The sequence below is a fragment of the Leptodactylus fuscus genome, chromosome 6 (assembly GCF_031893055.1).
Source record: "Leptodactylus fuscus isolate aLepFus1 chromosome 6, aLepFus1.hap2, whole genome shotgun sequence".
NCBI classification, from domain to species: domain Eukaryota; kingdom Metazoa; phylum Chordata; class Amphibia; order Anura; family Leptodactylidae; genus Leptodactylus; species Leptodactylus fuscus.
This window is the reverse complement of record NC_134270.1, coordinates 71,509,177-71,535,233: the sequence shown is the minus strand read 5'-3', so window position 1 is coordinate 71,535,233 and position 26,057 is coordinate 71,509,177. Positions and strand designations below refer to the sequence as shown.

At 43.0% G+C, this 26,057-nt stretch overlaps 1 protein-coding gene across 1 annotated transcript in view; it reads right to left on the bottom strand.

Moving 5' to 3' along the window:
• Positions 1-13,672: 13,672 nt before the first annotated feature.
• LOC142210777 (excitatory amino acid transporter 2-like) overlaps positions 13,673-26,057 on the bottom strand; it is a 96,160-nt gene continuing 83,775 nt past the window's right edge. The window contains exons 8-10 of the mRNA XM_075280195.1: positions 25,661-25,855; positions 25,431-25,565; positions 13,673-14,504 (exon numbers count right to left, since the gene is read on the bottom strand). Coding sequence (XP_075136296.1) covers positions 14,240-14,504; positions 25,431-25,565; positions 25,661-25,855 — 595 coding nt within the window. The 3' untranslated portion in view covers positions 13,673-14,239. The remainder of the gene's footprint in view (positions 14,505-25,430; positions 25,566-25,660; positions 25,856-26,057) is intronic.

Sequence of the window (26,057 nt, the reverse complement as noted above, 5' to 3'; positions counted from 1 at the left end):
TTTAGAGGCTCCCTCCACCATGAATTTGCCCAAACTGGGCTGGTTAGAGGCTCCCTCCACCATGAATTGGTCCAAACTGGGGTTTTTAGAGGCTCCCTCCACCATGAATTGGTCCAAACTTGGCTGTTTAGAGGCTCCCTCCACCATTAATTGGTCCAAACTGGGCTGGTTAGAGGCTCCCTCCACCATGAATTGGTCCAAACTGGGTTTTTTAGAGGCTCCCTCCACCATGAATTTGCCCAAACTGGGCTGTTTAGAGGCTCCCTCCACCATGAATTGGTCCAAACTGGGCTGGTTAGAGGCTCCCTCCACCATGAATTTCCCAAAACTTGGCTGTTTAGAGGCTCCCTCCACCATTAATTGGTCCAAACTGGGCTGGTTAGAGGCTCCCTCCACCATGAATTTGCCCAAACTGGGCTGTTTAGAGGCTCCCTCCACCATGAATTTGCCCAAACTGGGCTGTTTAGAGGCTCCCTCCACCATGAATTGGTCCAAACTGGGTTTTTTAGAGGCTCCCTCCACCATGAATTGGTCCAAACTGGGCTGTTTAGAGGCTCCCTCCACCATGAATTTGCCCAAACTGGGCTGTTTAGCGGCTCCCTCCACCATTAATTGGTCCAAACTGGGCTGGTTAGAGGCTCCCTCCACCATGAATTTGCCCAAACTGGGCTGGTTAGAGGCTCCCTCCACCATGAATTGGTCCAAATTGGGGTTTTTAGAGGCTCCCTCCACCATGAATTGGTCCAAACTTGGCTGTTTAGAGGCTCCCTCCACCATGAATTGGTCCAAACTGGGGTGGTTAGAGGCTCCCTCCACCATTAATTGGTCCAAACTGGGCTGGTTAGAGGCTCCCTCCACCATTAATTGGTCCAAACTGGGCTGGTTAGAGGCTCCCTCCACCATTAATTGGTTCAAACTGGGCTGGTTAGAGGCTCCCTCCACCATTAATTGGTCCAAACTGGGCTGGTTAGAGGCTCCCTCCACCATGAATTGGTCCAAACTGGGCTGTTTAGAGGCTCCCTCCACCATGAATTTGCCCAAACTGGGCTGGTTAGAGGCTCCCTCCACCATGAATTGGTCCAAACTGGGGTTTTTAGAGGCTCCCTCCACCATGAATTGGTCCAAACTTGGCTGTTTAGAGGCTCCCTCCACCATGAATTGGTCCAAACTGGGGTGGTTAGAGGCTCCCTCCACCATTAATTGGTCCAAACTGGGCTGGTTAGAGGCTCCCTCCACCATTAATTGGTCCAAACTGGGCTGGTTAGAGGCTCCCTCCACCATGAATTTGCCCAAACTGGGCTGGTTAGAGGCTCCCTCCACCATTAATTGGTCCAAACTGGGCTGGTTAGAGGCTCCCTCCACCATGAATTTGCCCAAACTGGGCTGGTTAGAGTCTCCCTCCACCATGAATTGGTCCAAACTGGGGTTTTTAGAGGCTCCCTCCACCATGAATTTGCCCAAACTGGGGTGTTTAGAGGCTCCCTCCACCATGAATTTTCCCAAACTCTGCTGGTTAGAGGCTCAATCCACCCTGATTTTCAAAACAAATGTTGGTGCCAACCTCAACTTACTACAAGGGCCAAATTCACTGCTGGTGACAAGCTCTCCTCACTGCAAGTGCCAAATACACATGTTTCAAGGTGTTTTCCTACTGTCAGAGAGGTGGTATTGAGTGTGTAAAGTGTGTAGTTGTTAGGCTGTGATGTTGGGGTAATAGAGGGTCTTTGGTGTGTTAGATGCCCCCAGACATGCTTCCCCTGCTGTCCCAGTGTCATTCCAGAGGTGTTGGCATCATTTCCTGGGGTGTCATAGTGGACTTGGTGACCCTCCAGACACGGATTTGGGTTTCCCCCTTAACGAGTATCTGTTCCCCATAGACTATAATGGGGTTCGAAACCCGTTCGAACACACGAACATTGAGCGGCTGTTCGAATCGAATTTCGAACCTCGAACATTTTAGTGTTCGCTCATCTCTAATAATAGTTTATGAGAAATGTAGCTTTCTTCAGCTATAAAACATTTGATAATATCCTAGAACTGGGGGAATCATACATAGTAGTATAGGTGTTTATGGGGTTTGCCATTTTATCAAACAAAAGACTGCATAGTTACGTCTTAAAGAGGACCCTTCACGAGTTTGGGCACAGGCAGTTCTATATACTGCTGAAAAGCTGACAGTGCACTGAATTCAGCGCACTGTCGGCTTTCCCGATCTGTACCCCGGGTAAAGAGCTTTCGGTCCTGGTATTGTAGCTCTTTACAGTCAGAAGGGCGTTCCTGACAGTCTGTCAGGAACGTCCTTCTCCACAGCAGTGCCTATCCCGCTGTACTGTGTGACTGGGGAGGAACGCCCCCTCCCCTCCTGATAATACTCGTCTATGGACAAGCACTGTGAGCAGAGGGAGGGGGCGTTCCTCCCCGCTCACACTGTACAGTGCTATGGGCGCTGCTGTGGAGAAGGACTTTCCTGACAGACTGTCAGGAACGCTCTTCTGACTGTAAAGAGCTACGGTACCGGAATTGGTACCGGAATACGGTACTGAATTCAGCGCACTGTCGGCTTTCCCGATCTGTACCCCGGGTAAAGAGCTTTCGGTCCTGGTATTGTAGCTCTTTACAGTCAGAAGGGCGTTCCTGACAGTCTGTCAGGAACGTCCTTCTCCACAGCAGTGCCTATCCCGCTGTACTGTGTGACTGGGGAGGAACGCCCCCCCCCCTCCTGATAATACTCGTCTATGGACAAGCACTGTGAGCAGAGGGAGGGGGCGTTCCTCCCCGCTCACACTGTACAGTGCTATGGGCGCTGCTGTGGAGAAGGACTTTCCTGACAGACTGTCAGGAACGCTCTTCTGACTGTAAAGAGCTACGGTACCGGAATTGGTACCGGAATACGGTACTGAATTCAGCGCACTGTCGGCTTTCCAGCAGTATATAGAACTGCCTGTGCCCAAACCCATGAAAGGTCCTCTTTAAGACCTTCACATCTTCACAAGGTCACAAGGTCACACCTTCTCTCTTATAGAGGATGGAAGACAGAAGGTGGAGGATGGGCTGAAATGCCATTAGAGCAACAAAAAGGTGGTCCATTGTGATGCAGATAAGAAGCCAGTGTTTGATACCTCTTACAGTAAGTGCACTACAACAAACAAGACAAGGAGACATGGAAAGTACAAAACACTTTAATTTGTTTTTGCATTTTTTTAATAGTACAGTGAATGAAACTGGTTAAATCAATTACACACATATAACATGTATAAGCTTAAGCCACACATTTAGGGATAAACATCTTATTTACAGAGGTTAGAAGACATCACATGCAATAAATGAGAATCAAAGTAAGACAAAGTACTGAGAGTTTTAAAAATACTTTGATTATTTTTTATATGAGTTCTAAGTGTCCGTTTACACTGTGCAATGTTCAGGCTGACATGGGCCAATTGATGATATAATACATTAGTCAGAACTTGTTTTCTCTGAGCAAATAAGTACAATTTGTGAAAAGATCACTACTATGATTGTTCTTTCTCCATGTGGTTTATTGCCTGTTTACACATGGCGATGTGCTCAGAATGATCTTATATCTTTTATACTGAATAAGTTGTGTTGGACTGACTGGTCTTGGCCTACGTTCCTTGTATCTCTGCATTTTCTTGGTCCCAAGTGGCCAACTTCCCATTACCATTACATAGGGGACCTACCTGTTCCAATGTTTGTTTTTTCATTTATATATTTAAAGAATTTTTTAGATTTGTTTTGGTTATATACTTGCTATATACTTACATAAAGGGGTTGTCCAGAATAACTTGAAACCTACACTAGTCTAAACACCCTCCCACCTCATACCTTCTAGATAACATTAGTAATAATATACCTGGGACATTTTCTGATTATCCGGTGATGATCCGTTTCCCCATTTCAGAAACTGATTGTAATTACTACTCCCCAACCATACAGCCCATTATACTTACCTCCTTACCTTCTTCTGGGGAGATGGCCCCTCCCTCTGTAATGATTCAGCAGGGTGCACAATGCTCTCCTCTTCTCCAAACAGTGAGCAAATCATCAAGCAGTGTATAATTCACCTCTACTGCGCATCCACGCATACACAGTAGAGGTGGATCATCACTGGCTCACACAGACTGAATCAGTACAGAAGAAGGAGGGCCAACTCACAGAAAGAAGCAAGGAGGGTAAGTATATACTATGGGTCAGTGGTTGGGCTGAGTAGGTAGGGAAAGGCAGGATAGCTAGAGGGACAGGGACGGGCTGCATGGGGGGTGAGGAAGGAGGTGTAATGTGAGAGGGGTTAGTGAGGAAGTTACATAGCAGGAAGCAGAAGCTCTAAACAAACGCAGGAGATACCAGGAGCTTCCAGAGACACTCAGAAATCACTCAAAACACTGCTAAAGGTATATGGGTGCATTTATTAACCCATTAATAGCAATAATAGATACTTAAAAAAAAACAAAAACATTTTTTGCCTGGAAAATCCCTATAAAGTGGATTTAAGTTTCTTTCACATAACATCTGTTATTACTGTCTGACACACTCTGCTCCCAGGCTATATCCTGAAAAGTACAGTCCATAAAATTGGCCTTGATTGATTTTATCTCTACTTATGTTCATTTTATACAATTTAAGAGGAATGTGATTATATAGTGGTCACCATTACCAAGGTTTTCATGGACAGTGACATTTCCAACAGGTTTGACATTGATAGAAATTACTAGATTCAAGAAATCATTACCTCTAAGCGGATCTTCTACAAACTGAACCATAACATTGTCCTGCAAAAAATTGACTTTTCTCGCCTTTGCAAATGAGGCAGAACCATGACCCTAGTCAATATCTGAGTAGATTAAATTTACCATCAAGACCAACGTACCTTGTGTCACCCACTCTGTTTATATAACTGATCCTCTAACTCTTTAGTTATGTTACATTAGTATTTTATTAGTATCTACATTCGTATGCAATTTTACCCACAAAGATTCAATATCCTCACAACCTTCACCCAATAAAGTGAACTTACAGTATAATTTGCCAAGTTGACACATTCATTTGCAAAAATGTAAATTCTTGAAGTTTTATGGCCACAATTGTCTTGCTGCAAATTATGGATCTCCTCACCCACTGTTGTAATACCCCTTCTAGATGTAATATCACAGACTGGTGTGCTATTTCTAAGTAATTCTATACTACTTTAACTTTATAGTTAGTAAGAAGATTGTGGTCACGCAGTAGTATGTTTATGCATCGTTGTTCTGCCAAATAACAGAATTTACTGTCATTTCACAGATACAGTCAAAATAAGCTTAAGAATGGCTATCACTATTTACCAGCATATAGCAAAATTGCAGAAAAGATAAGCTTTTGTTCCAGTACAAACAATAGAAGGAAATGCCCAAAACCTCATTATTTGCATTCATGTTGCACAACATAGAAAAATAGAAAAATATGAAGTAATATTATCTAGATACAGCTCCGAAGCAACTTCAACGTCAAGCACCCCGACATGAAGTTTTATGTGTGTGCTCACCCTCTACAATTCTTCCTCCTCCTCATACTCCTCCACCATCAGCATTGCACAATTCTGCTCCTGCTAGGCTCAATTCACACTAATTCCCTCAAACTCTTCTGGTTAGAGGGTCAATCCACCCCGATTCCCCCAACTGTGCTGGTTAGAAGCTCATTATAAGTCATGCCAAATAACACACTGGCACACATGGCTGACTTCATGTTAGGTTGCTTTTCAAGAGGCAAAGGCATAGTTCAAATCATGGAGAGCAAACAATAATGATTTTTTGCAATCCTCGACCCCCAGTATAAGTTAAAAATCTCATCCTTTGTTCTGGTACAGGAGAGGAAAAAATCACACAAATAATATGTAAATATGGAGGCAGGCTAAGCAGGAGAAAGGGTGGCTAGAGGCACAGGCATGGACAGGGGTGATGTATAGTTGGGAAAGCTTTGTAGATGTAGGTGTAGGTGTGTCTTTGGTCAGCTGTGACGACGCACTCATGAGTGTCACAATCCCGCTCCTGTGTGTGATGCGAGAATCCCTCATCGCCATCATGGATAACCATTGTACGCTGAGGGGTCGGGCATAGGAGCAGAACCTATCAGCAGGATAGTCAGTGCACACTCCTGTCCGCTTCACAGCGTATATTGATGGGGGAATAGGCAGATGACGAAGTGGTATATCATCTCATTGTCACACAGGAGGCTAGCGGCACCACCTGGCCAAACTACCACCACTGAGGTGCCTAGTGTCACCAGTTACATGGCAAATTTAGTGCGGTTTGCACACTTTGCAAGTCTAAACTGAGTAGGGGCTCTGAAAAGAGCAACCTTACCACCTTTTGCGTGCTCTGTCATATGGAAGGCAAGCCCTGGGCTCAGTGGGAAAGAACAAACGCAGAACAATCGTCGCCCGGCATTGCCAACACTGCCTCTTCCACTGTTTACAGTGATGGTGCTGCAGTCCAGACCACCAGCCTGGACACCTACACATCTGTCTCTGACACATTGGGGAGTTCACCCTCATCCGCCCTTTTGGCCTGCACCATCATACGCTTCTTCCCAGCCACTCCCCATCTCCCAGGCGTTTCACTGCAGGCAGAAGTACAGCGCAAGCCACCCACATGCCCAAGCCTTTAACGGACTCATTTACAAACTGCTGGTCCAGGAGATGTTGGAGTTTATGTTTCTGGATACACAGGCCTTCCGTCACCGGATGGCAGCTGGGGCACCTCTCTATACTGGGCCTAGCCGTTACTACTTCTCTTGCAAAAACAAGAACAAAGACACCGAGCGCTCTAAGTGTAGTGTCACTTAAAAAAGGTTGAGTTTTATGCTATAGGAAAGAAATAACGACCAATAAAGAATCTCACCTGAAAGGGTTGTGATGAAGTCACAACACCTATGTCAGTAATTGTAAGATAGGCCAGGTGAGAGTGGCAGCGGTTCCGTCTGGAGACACCGGAGGACCGGGAGAAGTACAGGGAGATGAATGGGATCAGGGATCTGCGCTCAGAGGTCATATGAGGAAATGATGGGTCCAGAGTTGACTTAGTTTGAACGGAAGGTTTTTAACCAAGATAAAAACAGTAGGCACAACGCGTTTTGGATTCAACAAAATCCTTTTTCAAGTGCAAAAAATCACTGGCCCCCGACACACAACCTCACCAGCTCCTCTGTCACAATAATAACATGGAAGTTTACGAAACGACTCCCACACAGGCACTGCCCACTCTGGTCTATGAGTTACTACTTCTCTTGGTGTGCTGTCCCTGCCTTGCGCCTGCACGTGTCCCATAACATCAGTTGGGCCCAGAGTTCCGCGCTTTGTTGCAAGGTCCACTTGACCACTGACGCATCGAAAAGCTCCTGCGGTCAGGGATGCTGCTTCTCTTTAATGACAGGCCAGGTGAATGGTGGAGTCTGGGCCAGGGGTTCAAACTGGGGTAGCCTATCTCCTTTCCCAGCACAACATTCATGGCAAGGGTTCTCTGAAAGCCTACTCCTGGGCTGCAACCTCCACCACAGCTGCGAGCTGGAAACGCTGTAAGGGTAAGTTCACACGATGTAACGTTGAGCGTGATCTGGCACGTATACATGTGCCGGCAGATGACGCGCTCAAAATGCTCCCATTGATTTCAATGGGAGTTAGGAGTGTATACGCTGCGTTATTTTGCAAAATCACGGGCGCAAAATAACGTGGCGTATACGCTCCTAACTCCCATTGAAATCAATGGAATCTTTTACGGCGCAAACTCTGACATGCCGTATACGTGCCAGATCACGCTAAACGTTACATCGTGTGAACTTACCCTAACACTGGCATGGGGAGATGTCAGCAGGACGTGCTGAAGCTCATCAGCTTGCGGGATAGACAGCACACTGCCTCCGAGGTGAGGGATGCCATACTGGATGATATGGCAATATGGTTTTCACCGCTGCACCTGGGCCCATGCATGTTTTCGAATGTGATAATGGCTGGAACCTGCTAGCAGATCTGGATTAACCAAAAATTTGATTGAGCTTATATAGCGTGACTGAATTGCTGTGTATCAAACGTAGCTTTTGGAGGGTAGACCCCTAAAAATTTGATTGAGCTTATATAGCGTGACTGAATTGCTGTGTATCACTTAGCTTTTGGGGGGTAGACCCCTAAAAATTTGATTGAGCGTATATAGCCTGATTGAATTGCTGTGTCTCCCACTTAGCTTTGGTGGGTACAGCATTAACCCCTTAGCGACCGTTGACGTAACTGTACGTCATGGGTCGCATGGGGATGTATGGAGCGAGCTCACACGCTGAGCTCGCTCCATACACGGCAGATGCCGGCTGTATCATACAGCCAGGACCTGCCACTAACAGCAGCGGTCGGTGCCCGAGCCGATCGCTGCTGTTAACCCTTTACACACTGCGGTCAAACGTGACCGCAGTGTGTAAACGGCGCCGGCAGCACGGGCGCCGCCATGTTTCGCCGATCACCGCCCTCCTGAACGTCACATGAGGGTGGTGATCGGTTGCTATGACAGCCGGAAGCCTATTGAAGGCTTCCAGGCTTGTCTCTGCACTAGATCTATTAGACGATGCCAGAGGCATCGTCTAATAGAAGTGCTGGGATTCTGCTATTCACTGCAGTACTGTAGTATTGCAGTGAATAGTATGAGCGATCAGACCCCCTAGGTTTCAAGGTACCTAAGGGGTCTGATCATAAATGTAACAGAAGAAAAGAAAAAGTTTTTAAAAGTATTAAAAAAATAAAAAAATATAAAAGTTCAAATCACCCCCCTTTCCCTAGATTAGCTATAAAAGTAATTAAAGAACATTAAACATAAACATATTAGGTATCCCCGCGCTCCAAAATGCCCAAACTATTAGAATATTAAAACATTTATCCCGTACTGCGAACGGCGTAGCGGCAAAAAAAATAAAAACAGCCAAAAAGCGTTTTTTTCAACACTTTGCCTCCTATAAAAAATTGAATAAAAAGTGATCAAACCATCAGATCTTTCCCCAAATGGTATCAATAGAAACGTCATCTTGTCCCGCATAAAAAGACACCACAACCAGCTCCATACATGGAAATATGAAAAAGTTACAGGTGTTAGAACATGATGACACAATTTTTTTTTCTATTTTGCAAAGTTTATCATTTTTTTAAAAGTATCAAAACATTTCAAATACTATATAAATTTGGTATCACCGCATTCGTACTGACACGTAGAACACAGGTAACATGTCATTTGTACCAAACAGTGAACGCTGTAAAAATTAAACCCATAAGAAAATGGCACAAATGCATTTTTTCTCCAATTGCACCTCATTCTGAATTTTTTTCCAGCTTCACAGTACATTGCACAGCATATTGAATGGTGCCATTACAAAGTACAATTTGTCCCGCAAACAATAAGCCATCATGTGACTCTGTGAACTGAAAAATGAAAAAGTTATGGCTCTTGAAATGTGAGGAGGGAAAAACGAAAATGCGAAACCAAAAAATGGCCTGGTCCTTAAGGGGTTAAAAACAGGTTTGACCATACATGGCCTGACTGAATGAACGGCTGTGTCTCCCACTTAGCTTTGGGGGTTAGACCCTTAAAAATTGGATTGAACTGATGTAGCCTGATTGAATTGCTGTGTCTCCCACTTAGCTTCGGTGGGTACAGCATTAAAAAATAGCCGGAACTAACTGCTCTGTATTCCTGCTATTTTGTGGGGGGACGCCCCTTGAAAAGCTGGTTTGCAAGTATATAGCCAGAACTAACTGCTCTGTATATCTTATTCCCTGTATATTGGTATTATTCATCCCTTCTTGTATCTTCCACCTCCCTATGTATCATAATGGTACTCTGGTACATTTGATTATATATATCCCCAGTGTAATTATTCGTATTATGTCTTTGTTGATCCGTGTGTCATTTTTTATTGTATATTAGATTTATTATATTTTATTAATTTATGAGTGTGGTTGTTTTTTTCTTTGGGCTTTATACTTTACGTATATAGCCAGAACTAATAGCTCTGTATTCCTGCTGTTTTGTTAGGGGACACCCCTTGAAAAGCTGGTTTGCACATATATAGTAGGAACTAACTGCTCTGTATTCCTGCTATTTTGTGTGTGTGTGTGTGGGGGGGGGGAACACCTTGAAAAGCTGGTTTGCACATATATAGCCGGAACTAATAGCTCTGTATTCCTGTTATTCTGTAGGGGGGACACCCCTTGAAAAGCTGGTTTGCACGTATATAGCCGGAACTAACTGCTCTGTATTCCTGCTATTTTGTGGGGGGGGACACCCCTTTAAAAGCTGATTTACATGTATATAGCCAGAACTAATAGCTATGTATCCCTGTTTTGGGGGACACACCGTCCGTGGAAAGCTGGACTCCTGTCCCTGCAGTGTATAGCTCTGAGAAGAGCTGTTGTTGTTCTCCGGTTTTTCCTTGCCTACTAGAAGCTAAGGCTTTTCTAGCCCTCAGCAGATATATTTCTCTCCCTATCTCTAACCACAAAACTGACGAATATTGCAGCCACTGTTCTTATAAATGGGAGGTCACATGTTTTCAGCAGCCAGTGGTTTTTTTTCTATTTTTTTTCAATGCCTACGTTGTCGTAGTTCCTGTCCCATCTCCCCTGCACAGTTATTGGTGCAAAAAACGCGGCAGGGAAGGTGGGAGGGGATATGAATTTTTACTGCGTATGCCACGTGGTATTCGATTGGAATCGAATACCTCGAACGACCTGATATTCGATCGAATACCTATTCGATCGAACGGTGTTCGCTCATCTCTACTAACTACTTGTCGCCATACAGTCACATACAGTATACATTACACTATATATATGTAAATTTTCTTTTATATACAATAGAGGAATCTTCAAATATATGACAATAAACTACACTTTTCTATCTATAATATAAATGTACAAAGATAAATATATGTATACTATATATAATACAAGTACAGTCATAAGAATGCTTATTGAGAGACTATGTCATATAGCACTGAAATGCTGCCCCTTAAGGAAGTTATAGGGAACACAAACACCTTAAAATGACTGAAATCTGGAAGTATTGAAAAGTACCTGAGTTTATCTTAGTAGCGCTAACAAACTGAGGAATAGCACACTTAAAGGTCCTGAGCCCCAAAGCAAAATCTGCAACACTCTCACTCGCCTCCTTATATCAGGTCCTTTTGGGCCCTCTCAGGCTTCAGGATTTAGATGCAATTTCATCCTCTGCAGCCCTTAAAGGGGCTCTATCACTGGGAAAAGTCATTTTTATCTAAACACATGCTTGCATAGGCTTTAGAAAGTCTATTCCACACCTACCTTTAGTATGTAGATTGCCTCAGTGGTCTCTGAATAAGTCAGTTTTTATTCATATGCTAATGAGCTTCCAGCCAGTACAGGAAGCTCCCAGCAGCCTCCTCTCTCCTATTATCTCCTATGTGTGTGAAGCAAACAGGAAGCTGAGTCATCATCAGCAGCAGCCTCAGATAGGAAACAACAGGAGAGGAGTGCACGATGTATCGTGCACCAGTCTAATTAGCATATGAATAAAAACGGACTTATTCAGACACCGCTGAGGCAATCTACATACTATAGGTAGGTGTGAAATAGACTTTCTAAAGGCTATACAAGGGTGTGATTAGTTAAAAATGACATTTCCTAGTGATAGAGCCCCTTTAAGTCTGAGGTCCCACGTTGCGGAAACACAGCTTTTTTAGTTGTAGATTTTGTTTTTTGAGCCAAAACTAAGAATGGCTACAAAAGGAAGGGCAAACCAATAGGAAGTTTTTATTTGTCTCCATTTTGCTCAATCCACTCTTGGCTTTGGTTAAAAAAAAAACAAAAAAAAAAACAAACAAACAATATCTGCACCAAAAAGCTGCATTTCTACAATGTGGGGCTTTAGTTTAAAGCTGCACATTTGAGTGTGCTATTTCTTTACTGTGTTGTCAGCACAATGCCAGTCCAGCTTTGGACTGAACAACAGATTGAAACAGACTGGTTGCTAGGCATACATAGCCCCATACATAGGCATACATAGCCCCATACATAGGCATACATAGCCCCATACATAGGCATACATAGCCCCATACATAGGCATACATAGATCCATACATAGGCATACATAGCCCCATACATAGGCATACATAGCCCCATACATAGGCATACATAGCCCCATACATAGGCATACATAGCCCCATACATAGGCATACATAGCCCCATACATAGGCATACACAGCCCCATACATAGGCATACACAGCCCCATACATAGGCATACACAGCCTCATACATAGGCATACATAGCCCCATACATAGGCATACATAGCCCCATACATAGGCATACATAGCCCCATACATAGGCATACATAGCCCCATACATAGGTATACATAGCCCCATACATAGGCATACATAGATCCATACATAGGCATACATAGCCCCATACATAGGCATACATAGCCCCATACATAGGCATACATAGCCCCATACATAGGCATACACAGCCCCATACATAGGCATACACAGCCCCATACATAGGCATACATAGCCCCATACATAGGCATACATAGCCCCATACATAGGTATACATAGCCCCATACATAGGCATACATAGATCCATACATAGGCATACATAGCCCCATACATAGGCATACATAGCCCCATACATAGGCATACATAGCCCCATACATAGGCATACATAGCCCCATACATAGGCATACACAGCCCCATACATAGGCATACACAGCCCCATACATAGGCATACATAGCCCCATACATAGGCATACATAGCCCCATACATAGGCATACATAGCCCCATACATAGGCATACATAGATCCATACATAGGCATACATAGCCCCATACATAGGCATACATAGCCCCATACATAGGTATACATAGCCCCATACATAGGCATACATAGCCCCATACATAGGCATACATAGCCCCATACATAGGCATACATAGCCCCATACATAGGCATACATAGCCTAGCAACCAGTGTGCCTCAGATTACTTAGGTGTTTAACTGAACCCCAAACACAGCTGAAGGCAGAGGACGGGAGAAGAGGCTTTGTGAAACTTAAAACAACCCTTTCTCTGAATTTAGCTATATATATATATATATATATATATATATATATATATATATATATATATATATATATATTTGATCCCTGTGGTCCCTGATCACTAGAATGGGGTACTAAATGCTTTGTTCCTCCTCATTGACATAAATATTAAAAAGGGATAGTTTGAATAGAGGAGAGATTTGTGGCCCATGTGACAAAAACCGTAGCGTTTTACAATTCCTGCAAAGTGGATGGGATTCTAGCAAATCTGATCCACTCATTGCAGAAAAATACCCGCAGCGGAAATGCTGTGATATCCAAAACCGCTGTTTTTGGAAATCACAGCATGTCTATTATACGGAATTGCTGGCGGCTTCCCTATAGGTATAATTGAATTAGAAAGTCTGCAAAGGAAAATCACTGTTGTGTTTCTATCTTGGTTTTTCTCGCAGAGCTTTTTGGCTGCAGCCCACCATTTTGGGCCTTAGCTTTAAGGAGATGTCAGCTTTAGACACCTCTTGTAATAGCTTATCCTTAAAGGACCATAACTTTACGGAGTCCTACTGCTTGGATGCAATTATTTCCTTCAGCTGCCATGCCACCAGAGAAGAAATGGAGTATTACAAGGTACTGAAATAAATGGACTGTGCTTGTAAGATGTGGAAGAGTCTCCAGCGTGAGAGATGGTCCCTTTAGCTACTCTCTTATTTGGCTTACAGATAGGTGATCGGAATGGTATTTAAACATGGGTTTTAGACATTAAAGATCACGTTTAACTGCCCGTATAATCAAGGTAATGTGTAAAATGCAATTTCCATAAAAATTGAAGCATTAAATGCATTTTACCTTAACCTGAATCCAATTTAATTAAAAGGCAACATTCTGTCTATTAGATATCAAGAAACCAACACAGTTTTCTGAATGGATATGTTGTTTTGGACGTTCAGGCATCTACAGTGGGGGAAGCACTTGGTGCACACATATGGGACAGAGGACCAAAGGCATCACCTAACCAGCACACCCCTGTGTCTATCATCTTCCTGGTTAGTACTATTGTTAATAAGGAAAGCTGGGTAACCCGAGGCTGGCACTGGTAAATAAAGAAAAATATAGATGAAGGAATGGTACGTGCAGCATTTGTGGAAACTAGAGGTGCAAAGAAGGTTCTACTTGAACCTCATACTCATCAGTAGGTAGTGAAGCATAACCTGAAAATGGTGGGGTTGTAACACCCTCTCTAACGGGCTTCTTTATACCCTCATGGTTCATCATGTGCAATTTGACCATGTCTGTCCCATCTTTTGTATCATGCTTTGCATCAATTGCAGCAAGCTCTCCTTTGGAAAGATGGTAGATGATTCCAGCTCCAAATGAATCACCAACTACATTGATTGAGGTTCTCATGCGGTCTCTGCAAAAAATAAAGAAGATATGGAGATATTGTAACTAGACTAGAGCTCTAGAATGATGCATCTGGTACCTAGTTAGAAAGCTGTGTCTTATCCAATAACCTAGCTAGTAAGTATTGTGTATGATAACATCACTTTCTTGAAACTGATGCCCTCTTATTGGCATATGGACTTGAAGGGGCTGTCCTCTTATTTTATCCTTCTTGCTCCACCATTGTATTCACCTGTATTGTCCTTTGGATAGGTCACCAATGTCACAGTGGTATGTGCCTGACTTCCTACTATTTGGCTTCCTCCTAAAATTGTGGGGAACTATCGTTGTAGTGGCTGTGTGGTATGTAAGTCTATTTTGAATGGAAAGAATTTTAAGAGCAATGTAACAGGGAAGGTCTATAACATCAGATCATTTAATTGCTGTTCTAAAGGTATTATATATAAAGCCACCTGTATACTGTATGTGGGTTGGGGTACAATGGGAAAACTACTTGGGAGGTCCAACATTTGGGAACATCTTGGGGACATTCAACGTAACCGAAACTCCAATTGCATGCCATGTACACACTGTTCATCGGGGTGATCACTCTTGTGTGAAATTTATTGCCATCAATCTTGTGAAACCACCTTCTAGGCAAGGAAATTGGGACTGTTTGATGATAAAAGAGACCAAATGGATTTTTCATTTAAAATTATCAATCATATTGGGCTGAATAAAAAGCTGAGCTTCACTTCATTCTTTTAGCCTTTCTTTTGTAGATATACTAATATATTGATGTTTTAACACTACATCATTGAGCCACTATAGTATTTCTCGGTAGATTATAATTGTGTCAGTATGGGACCCTGTCTAAATACTTGATTGTGTCTTGCATCTGGGACTTTGGTTATCTCTGATTTGTTTGGGCAGGTTTATTTGTAATACTAAGTCATTGTTACTTTAATGACACCCTCTATATATAGCTATATACATGGCTATGTCCTTTATGGTGTAGATTACCTCTTGTACTCACTACAGGAGTAATCTTTGGGCTGATAGGCTGAACTTCACACCATGAAAGGCCCCCAGAGTGTTTAACGTGGGGGGGCACATGGTGTCACTGCCCCCAGGGAATTTTTGGTGCTGTTATTTGAGTTTATTATTAAATATTAATATTCGGTTTTATTGGTTGAGTCTAATTAAGCTCTCTCCTATTTTCTGAGGTAACTTAAAGAAATGGTGCTTGCCACTGGGGTCAAGCTAGGTCAGCTGTGCCTAGCACGAGCAGGTTCTAGAAATTTCCAGCTGTTCTGCCTGTCAACGGGACATCAGCTGATTGGATGCCAGATGTTTTGCCCAGTAACCAGTTAAGCAGCTGATTGGACAGCTGTTTATGGCGGGAGAATTTTTGAACATAAAAGACGGCTCAGCTGGTGAGACGCGTCAGTCTTGAAGAAAACAGCTGGGGATTCAAGTCAGCGATGGAAGCCCTTCTCAAGCAATTGATAGAGAAGGCAGAAGCAGCTGGAGGAGAGGAATGGCTGAAGCGGTGCCTATCGCAGCCATTAGCTGATGTGGACGAGGGGAGAAGTGCCGCTGAGTTCCCTACCTTAGCGATGCCTGGGAGCAGCGTAGCCGTCCATCCGGAGTGTCCGGCAGCCGAAGAGACACTGCCGGCGAAGCGGAGCAGGAAGAGCAGGCCGGCGTATACTCCGCCCCCTGACGTCAGGCGGAGGAGGAGTGAAGGAAGACCCGGAGGCGCACAGCCGGAAGAGGGGCGGTCCAGGCCGGAGCATCGCAGCGACGCTGGACGTAGTGACGCCGGCAAGGGAGGAGTCCAGGCTGAAGCGTCGCGGAGAAGAAGATCACAGCATCGGAGCGCGTCGAGGGAAGGTGAGAGGGTGTTGCGGGGCCCACACCGGCAGTCCAGCCAGCGTCCCCCTGAATGCCCTTATCAGGGCGTACGGGTGCCGGAACGCGGGCGGAGCTATAACCTAGGGGTGCAGCAAACTGCTGGCCCTTTTCAACTGCCGGCTGTTGAGGCACCTGCCCCTTCGGTATCTCCCTCCGCTGCTCCAGAAGACCTTCCTCAGATCCTGGATGAAGATGATGACGGCTGCCCTGGTATGTCGACTGCCCAGCCTTCCTCTGGCCGTGCCCAGGAGGTGCCATCACAGGGTGAGAACCTCAATGTTTCGTCAGTCTTCTTAAATGAGCTTTTGCGTTTAGTCAATAACTTTGCTGGTGCTTCTAAAGCACAGAATGTGGCTGGGGCATGGGTTAAACCTCCCAGTACAATGAGTTGTGGTTCAAGTGTAGTTAAGGGTGTCCCTCCTGTTATTGAAAAGGGCGCCGGTGTATCCGAAATCTGTGTTAAAGAGGCAATGACATGTGAACTCTCACCTTTGGGTTTTCACTTGTCATTGTCAGTGAAGGAAAAAATTTGGAAGTTAGAGTTTATAGACCTGCTTTCATTGCTTCCTTCATCTAAGGATACAGTTTTGCGTAGTGAAAAGAAAGAGGATAAGGGTGAGGATGACAGGAAGAGGTCTGTACCAAAATCATTTCATAATTGGATACAGGCTTTCTGTATCTATTCTGCGGTTCTGGGTGAGAGACATCCTCATTTGTGTTCAGGCCTCTTCCAACATCTGGACATTATCCTTGAAGCGTACAAGAATTTTGGCGGGATGGCTTGGTTCACCTACGACGAGCTTTTCCGCCAAAAGATTGCAGTGTATCCCTCACTCAAGTGGGGGGAAAAGGATGTAGGCTTGTGGCTGAACCTGATGCTGCCACAAAGAACTACAAATAGGCAGCAGACCCCGTCTCAAGGTAATTTGAGAAAAGGGGTCTGCTTTGCATTTAACGAATCTAATTGTAAATGGCTCCAGCACTGTCGGTATAGGCATGAGTGCTCCTTTTGTGGGGGCACTCACCCTATGTCGAGGTGTTTCAAAAGGAACTCGCAGTCTGGCCAGCAGCAGCCCGGTACAAGAGAGAAAGTGGCAAAGAGCATCGACGCCAGTGATATGGCAAAACATGCTGCATTGGTTAAATCTTTATCCAAGCAAACCGATGGCTAGTCTATTGTTAAATGGATTCAGATTTGGTTTTGAGGTTCCCACATTTTTAGGGCCAGGCTGCTTGCGGGTAAAAAATTTAAAATCAGTTAGTCAGTATAAAGAGGTGGTCGCTGAGAAGATTAAAAAAGAATTATTAGCTGGTAGAATCGCTGGTCCTTTCGTTGATCCCCCCTTTGTTGATTTCCGAATTTCACCATTAGGTATTGTCCCTAAAAAAGAACCAGGTGAATTTCGTTTAATCCATCATCTCTCTTACCCCAAGCATTGTTCTTTGAATGATGAGTTAAGTAAGGATGATTGTTCAGTGGTTTATGCATCGTTCGAAGATGCTTTGGCTATTTTAAGAGAGTGTGGTCAAGGGGCCTTGTTAGCGAAAGCAGATATTAAAGCAGCTTTTAGGTTGTTACCAGTTCATCCATCTGGTTTTAATTCTTTAGGTTTTTGTTTTAATGATAGCTATTATTTTGATATGTGCCTTCCTATGGGCTTTAGTAGGTCATGTAAATATTTTGAAATTTTTTCTACATTTCTACAGTGGGTTATTGAAAGCGAGACGGGTGTTGGTAGATGTATACATTATTTAGATGACTTTTTGTTTGTTAGTTCTGCTGGTTCTTCTGCATGCTTGTTGTTATTGGATAAGTTTATGATTATTTGTAAGCATTTTGGTATACCGGTCGCCCAGGAAAAGACGGTGTACCCATGTTCTACTTTAGAATGTTTGGGCATTGTAATCGATACTGAGAAGATGGAATTTAGATTACCTATTGATAAGATTGTTAAAATGAGAGTATTAATTATTGATATGCTAGCTAAAGAGAAGGTCATTTTAAAAGAAATGCAGTCCCTGCTTGGTTTATTAAATTTTGCAGGCAGAGTAATTCCCATGGGCAGGGTCTTCTCTAAACGTTTGTATATGGCAACTAGTGGTTTAAATTCCCCATTTTCTCATATTCGTTTGTCTAGAAGTCTGAAAGAAGATTTAGCTTTATGGCTCGAGTTTTTGAGTAAGTTCAACGGTGCTAGTTGTTGGCAGTCAAAATTTATAGCTGCTGATGCTTTACATTTATTTACGGACTCAGCGGGTAGTGTAGGTTACGGAGCTTTTTGGAATGGGCATTGGTCTGCTGAGCATTGGAATGATTCTTGGGTTAAAAATGGCGTGATTAAGAATATAGTCTTATTAGAATTGTTTCCTGTTGTTGTTTCAGTGGTTATATGGGGTTCGTTTTTTAGAAATAAAAGGATTCTCTTGCATTCTGATAATAAAGGGGTGGTATTTGCCATCAACACCCTTTCATCCAAATCGGACATGGTGGTGAAGCTCCTGAGGCATTTAGTTTTATACTGCCTTAAACTGAATATATGGATTAAAGCTAAATATGTGCCGGGCAAACGTAATTTGTTAGCGGATTCTTTATCCCGTTTGCAGATGGAGGAATTCTTTACCTACGTACCGGATGCGATGGAAGTGGGGATCCCTTGCCCAGCCCATCTTTGGGAAATTATTTGGGATTAATTGCGAATCAATTGCAAGCTTCGTTAGCAAAAAGAACATGGGCTGCTTACTCAGCAGCATGGAAAGAGTGGCTACAATTTTGTGACATAGTTAATGCAGATCATTTAGTAGCGGATGTTGGAACATTGTTGCTATTTGTCTGCACGCTTATGGAAAAAGGGTTATCTCATGCATCCATACACAAAACATTAGCAGGAGTTTCATTTTTTCTAAAAATTACAGGGCAAAAGGCTATTTCTTATGAATTCGTGATAAAACAAGTACTTAAGGGTTACCTTAAATCCAGCACATCCCATCCCAAGAGAGTTCCTATATCTATAGCAGTTTTAGAAAAGTTATGGTTGGTTTTAGAGGATATTTGTTTTAATAATTTTGAATTATATTTGTTTAGATCTGCTTTTACGTTAGCATTTTTTGCAGCCTTGAGAATTTCTGAACTGGTAGCTGAAAACAGCAACGCGAATACAGGTTTGAATTCTTCTGACATACAACTTTTTCATGACACCTTAATTATTCGTATTAGAAGCTCAAAAACGGATCAGTTAGCAAAAGGATGTTTCGTTCATTTGTTTGCTTTGCCAGAATATTTTATTTGTCCAATTAGGAACCTGGCAAATTGGTTAGAGATCAGACCACAGGTAACAGGCAATCTGCTATTGCACGCTGATTTAAAGCCATTAACTAAATACCAGTTTAATTCCGTACTTAAAAAATGTTTATACAAACTGAATTTACATCATCTTAAGATCTCTTCTCACTCTTTTAGAGTTGGAGCTGCTACTGAGGCAGCTAGGCTCGGTTTAGACGATGCAATAATTAAGAGAATTGGGAGATGGGAGTCGAAGCGTTTCAAGCTATATATAAGACCTGATCTTTTGCCGGTTTAATTAACTCTGTTTCATTCTAGGAGGCCAGCTAGTGATCTGGGTCCTGGGCCATTCTTTCGTATATTGAGCCCAGAAGAGGGCTATTAGCAGAAGTTACAGTGAAAATTTGTCTTTTAATAAATGTTCTGTTACTGTTTTATGGAAAGGGATAAGGGGTATGATTTGGAAATCGTTAATTTCGGAAGTCCAGAGTCTCTTATATTTATGGCCTTCTCCTAAGATTCTCATTATCCACTTGGGAGGTAATGACCTGGGCAAAATTAAAACTTTAGATTTGTTGGCCGAGGTCAAGAGGGATCTTGCAATGTTAAAATGTCTCATTCCAGACACGGTTCTCATTTTTTCAGAAATCATTCCCAGGCTCATTTGGAATGAAGGCAATAACTTGTTTGTGAATAAAATTAGAAAGAGATTTAACAGATCCATGGCAAAATTTTTGCCCTGCCTGGGGGGTTTTACTTATAGACATGTTGAGTTGGAGGGTTTTGTCCCTGGACTTTTTAGAAAGGATGGAATTCATTTCTCTGACGTGGGAAATGACATTTTTAATGTCGGGTTACAAAATATGATAGAAAAAGGCTGTCGGTGTTTTTATGGGGGGGGGGGGGGCCTTGACTATTTAGTCAAGGCTTATGGGGTTTTAGTCACCCAGATATTTCTGGGTGGACTTGAATGGTCAGAATTTGTGTACATCGTTTACATTTGGTTTTATTTTATTCATTGATTGATTTATTATAAAATTGGTTATTTATCTGAATTATTTGATATTTTATTTGATTTTATATTTATTGGATTATTTATCTTCTATTATTATTTAACCCCGAAAATAAAACATCGCGGCCTATTTTATTTCCACAAAGCAGTTGTCGTGTCTTTATTTATTTATTTATTTGATAAAGTTTATATGTGGTATTGGTTATTATGCAGTATGTGGTTGTGTGCCTGTGGGTCATGTGACACCATGAAAGGCCCCCAGAGTGTTTAACGTGGGGGGGCACATGGTGTCACTGCCCCCAGGGAATTTTTGGTGCTGTTATTTGAGTTTATTATTAAATATTAATATTCGGTTTTATTGGTTGAGTCTAATTAAGCTCTCTCCTATTTTCTGAGGTAACTTAAAGAAATGGTGCTTGCCACTGGGGTCAAGCTAGGTCAGCTGTGCCTAGCACGAGCAGGTTCTAGAAATTTCCAGCTGTTCTGCCTGTCAACGGGACATCAGCTGATTGGATGCCAGATGTTTTGCCCAGTAACCAGTTAAGCAGCTGATTGGACAGCTGTTTATGGCGGGAGAATTTTTGAACATAAAAGACGGCTCAGCTGGTGAGACGCGTCAGTCTTGAAGAAAACAGCTGGGGATTCAAGTCAGCGCCCGCCCTCCCTCCCGAATTCTAAATTTCAAGACTGTCGTGAAGTTTTATTAGAGGGGGTTTTAGTCACCCAGATATTTCTGGGTGGACTTGAATGGTCAGAATTTGTGTACATCGTTTACATTTGGTTTTATTTTATTCATTGATTGATTTATTATAAAATTGGTTATTTATCTGAATTATTTGATATTTTATTTGATTTTATATTTATTGGATTATTTATCTTCTATTATTATTTAACCCCGAAAATAAAACATCGCGGCCTATTTTATTTCCACAAAGCAGTTGTCGTGTCTTTATTTATTTATTTATTTGATAAAGTTTATATGTGGTATTGGTTATTATGCAGTATGTGGTTGTGTGCCTGTGGGTCATGTGACACCATGTCCTATATTCATTTGGCCTTCAGTAGTTACATTACTATGGCATTGCTGAGAGCCTTCAGAAGACTCCCAGCTGCAATGGTAACAGTACGCCTCCCATGATCACGCCACAGGGGGGCTGTCCCCTTTCCAATTCTAAGGGGGCGTTCACACCAAAAACCCGACATGTAGGTTTTTTCTGTCCACTTGAAAAGTCGGACATCTTTAGGAACGGACACTTAAGGACAGGCACAGAGTGTAAAACAACGCACCCGATCGTCATTTAAATGAATGAAAAATGTCACGGACACAGCTAGTGTCTGCTGCTAATGTCCATGCAAGATTTTGAACGGACATTAGCAGCAGACACTACCTGTCGGACACTGACAGTAGTGTGAACACTCCCTAATATGGAAAGTGAATGTAAAGTTTCAGAGCAGCCGCCATATTTAGTCACATGCACCAGGATGTAACTGTATGTCCTGGTGCATGTAAGGGTTAAATGGGGATATTCTGAAAATCTCAGACACATTGGCAGGAGTGAAGTTGTGCCTTAAAAAAGTGAACCCTTATTCAAACTGATAGAAAGCAGTATCCTGCTCAAAGACCTGAGTGTGGATGTCTGATCATTTGCACAAATAAACACTAGGACAGAGTGGATACAGATGCAAAATAAACATACATCCAACACTTGTAAACAAGACATCTTTCATTTTATTGATGTGGTAAAAACACAATCTAACAAAGCAGCAATTCCCAACCAGGGTGCCTTAGAGACCCCACAGGGGTACTGTGACAATCTGCTGGGGTATATGGCCACATGCCTCCTTTTAACTGCATGGGCATCCTTAGGATGCCAATGTAGTTGAATAGAACAATGCAGCAGGACTTTAGCTTCCCGCTCTATTACTCAGGCATCAGCTAGTGATGTCTACTGAAGACCTGCTGCATCGAATAGCAGAGGAGCAGCACAGAGATCCAGGGACTGAGGATGGGAAAGTGGTGTGTTTTATACAGTATATAGCAGTGGCGTAACTACCACCATAGCAGCGGTAGCAGCTGCCACAGGGCCCGGGACATTAGGGGCCCGGTGACAGCTGCTACCGCTGCTATCATTATTCTCGGAGGTCTTTTCGGACCCCCGAGTATAATGATCGGGGCCCCCTGTTGGTGGAATACTTTCCACCAACAGGGGGCCCCGAAGCTGCAGCAACGGCTGAGACACAGGAGCTGCAGCTCTGGCTCCTGTCAGCGCTTCAGGATGCTCCCCCTCTCTCCCCCCTCCCTTTCTCTGCTGTCCTCTGCCCACCAATGAGAGGAGGAGGCGGGGCTTATCCCTGTCGAGCTCCTGCCGTCCTGCACTCAAGAGGAAGAAAGGAAGAAGGAAAATGAAACTAAAGCTACACAGGTACGTACTGGGGTTACTTATTAATGTCAGGCATTTGGGGTGATTACTTGTGTTTTAGTAACTCCATGTGCCTCATATTAATAGCAGTTAACCCCATCATCTCCCTCACATTAACCCCTGTGTGCCTCACCATAAGAGTTACTAATATGTGAGACGTATGGGGGTAATAATAATGAAGATACTTTATTATTACCTCCATGTCTCTCACATATCAGTAACTCTTATGGTGAGGCAGACAGGGGTTAATGTAAGGGAGATGATGGGGTTAACTGCTATTAATATGAGGCACATGGAGTTACTAAATTGTAATGCACATGACCAGATTTTTTTATCCACAATTTGTCCTGGTATAGCGGTCAGCGGGTGACGTGACAGTATTTAGTCCTGTAGGGGCCACTATTGGGTATAATATTGTGTGCAGGGGCCACTATTGGGTATAATACTGTGTGCAGGGGCCACTATGGAACATAATAGAGCGCGCAGGAATGCGTAGGAGGGACTCGGTCGAGATCTTCGGTGTCGGGGGGGGCCCCATGTCAAAAGTTCGCCACGGGGCCCCGCCATTCCTAGTTACGCCACTGGTATATAGCACTGTGTGGGGCCACAACATTATTTGTTGTCATGGGCCAGACATATATTAATGCTGCTATAAGCAATATCCTAATGATTACTGAGACAGCCAAAGACTACAACATACTGAATAATGTGCTCCTTGGACAATATAGAGTATGTCTCCCATGCGTCACTTATAAAACTCAGCTGCTAGTCATAAGACATCTCCTTATTATAAGTCTCTTTCTTTGTGAAATGCTAATTAACATTAAATAGGTAACACCGCCATGTCCATATATCTAAATGTAAATTTAGTATTAGACACACAGGCGCCTAAGGAGTTATCCCATACAGTCAATGTGAACTGCATATCAAATTTGGGGAATAATACTATATGGCTTAGGGTCAGCTAATAACACATTGTTGTATTTGTACTAACTAGAACATCATCCATATACAATATTTTGCCAGAGGCCACATCACTTGTCAAGGGCTACTGAGGGACATTACTACTTGCCTGGAGGCCACTGGGGAGAATTATTGGGTGCATGGTGACCACTAGTAGGTTCTAGGGGCTACTGGGGGACATTATTACTTATCTGTGGCCACTGGAGAAAATTATTACTTGCTTTGGGGCAACTGAGGGCATTATTTATCTGAGGGTCACAGGGGACATTATTATTTGCCTGAGAGCTACTGAAGAACATTAGTACTTGCCTGGGGAGCATTATTAGGTTCGGGGGCCACAGGAGAAATATTTGGTGTCTGGGGACCACTTCAAGCATTATTATGTGTCTGAGGACCTCTAGAGAGCATGTACTGCATGGTGGCCCACTGGGGAGCTTGATACTACTTAGGGTCAGTAAAGGAGCTTGGTTATGGTAAAATGTGATTTTTTTGTATGTGCTAGGTGGAAAATCTAGGATGATGTAGCTTTGAGGATGCATTCACATAGTGCAGTTGTGATACGGTTACAATTGCATCAGAACTGCAACAGAAAAATCCATGCAGTTTTGATGTGGTTCCATCTGAAATTTAAAAAACTGCATTAAAAAAAATCATGCAGTGCTTTCGACAGAAAGTTCACACAGGTTTCCTCTGCAGACTTTCTGTTTCAATTATACCTATGGAGAAACCGCTGGCTTTTCTGTAGGTATAATTGACATGCTGCGATTTCCAAAACCACGCCGGTTTTGGAAATCGCGGCATGTCCGCACCACGGTTTTTACCCCAAAGTGGACATGGGAATTGCTAGAATCTCATCCACTTTGCTCTGACTGTAAAACGCCACAATTTTTCCCGTGGTGTTTATGTCCCGTCAGGCCCCAGCCTAAAAGTGTAGTTTTTTGTCCTTTTTCCTGGGATGTCCTGAGTCTGATTAGGATGTGAAGCACCGTAACACAGTATTAATGGCTGGTTAGCAACCCAAACATGTTTTAGGTGGAACTCCCATCCGTCCAATCATGGCACATATTATTCTTGTAAAACTGAACAACTTTAAGTCGTTTAATCTATTAGCACTACGGATTTTGTCATAGCCAGAAATCTAACGTGGATATAGTATATGTATATTTGTGGGAGCTTTTAAGCCGCAACTATAATGTACCTAAAAAGGCAGGAAAACTTCCCGGAAACATCATTTTCAGGAAAGATTTCCATATGTCACCCCCGTTTAAGGAGTGATTCACAGGACAACCTCAAATAACCAATACTCATATCTGCATTAAAAATGCATGATTTATAGGAATTAAAAAAAAAAAAACCTTTACTTACAATAACCAATCCACTGCGATCAGTAAACTGATGTCCTGAGTTGGTAGGCCAACAGCGGTTAGGATGAGGAGCATGGTGACAAGGCCGGCACTAGGGATACTAGCTGCCCCCACACTGGCTAATGTAGCTGTGAGACTACAAGGAGCACAAAAGAAAATATGTAAAATTAATATAAAGTGTCATTCACTTCTATCACATACATCCATTTCAATACTACAGGTGCAAGTTACCTCACTGTTGCTATCTGACCAGCATCCAAGGACACACCATTCATCTGAGCTATAAAGATGGCTGCTACTGCTTCATATAGTGCTGTGCCATCCATGTTAATAGTCGCGCCAATGGGCAGAACAAACCGTGTTACCCGCTTGTCAATTTTCAGGTTCTCTTCTAAGCAGCGGAAAGTGACAGGAAGTGTGCCAGCACTAGAATAGCAAAAATAGAACCACAGAAACCCTTACATATGCGACACTTACTTTTATTTACTTTTATTACTTACATATTACTTAAGAAAGTCAATAGTCCTGGAAACTGAATTTTTATAGAATTACGGGTTACTTGCAACCCTGGCAATATATTTTCAAGAAGAGAACAAAGCTACATGGATGTATGCTAATAATCCTAATT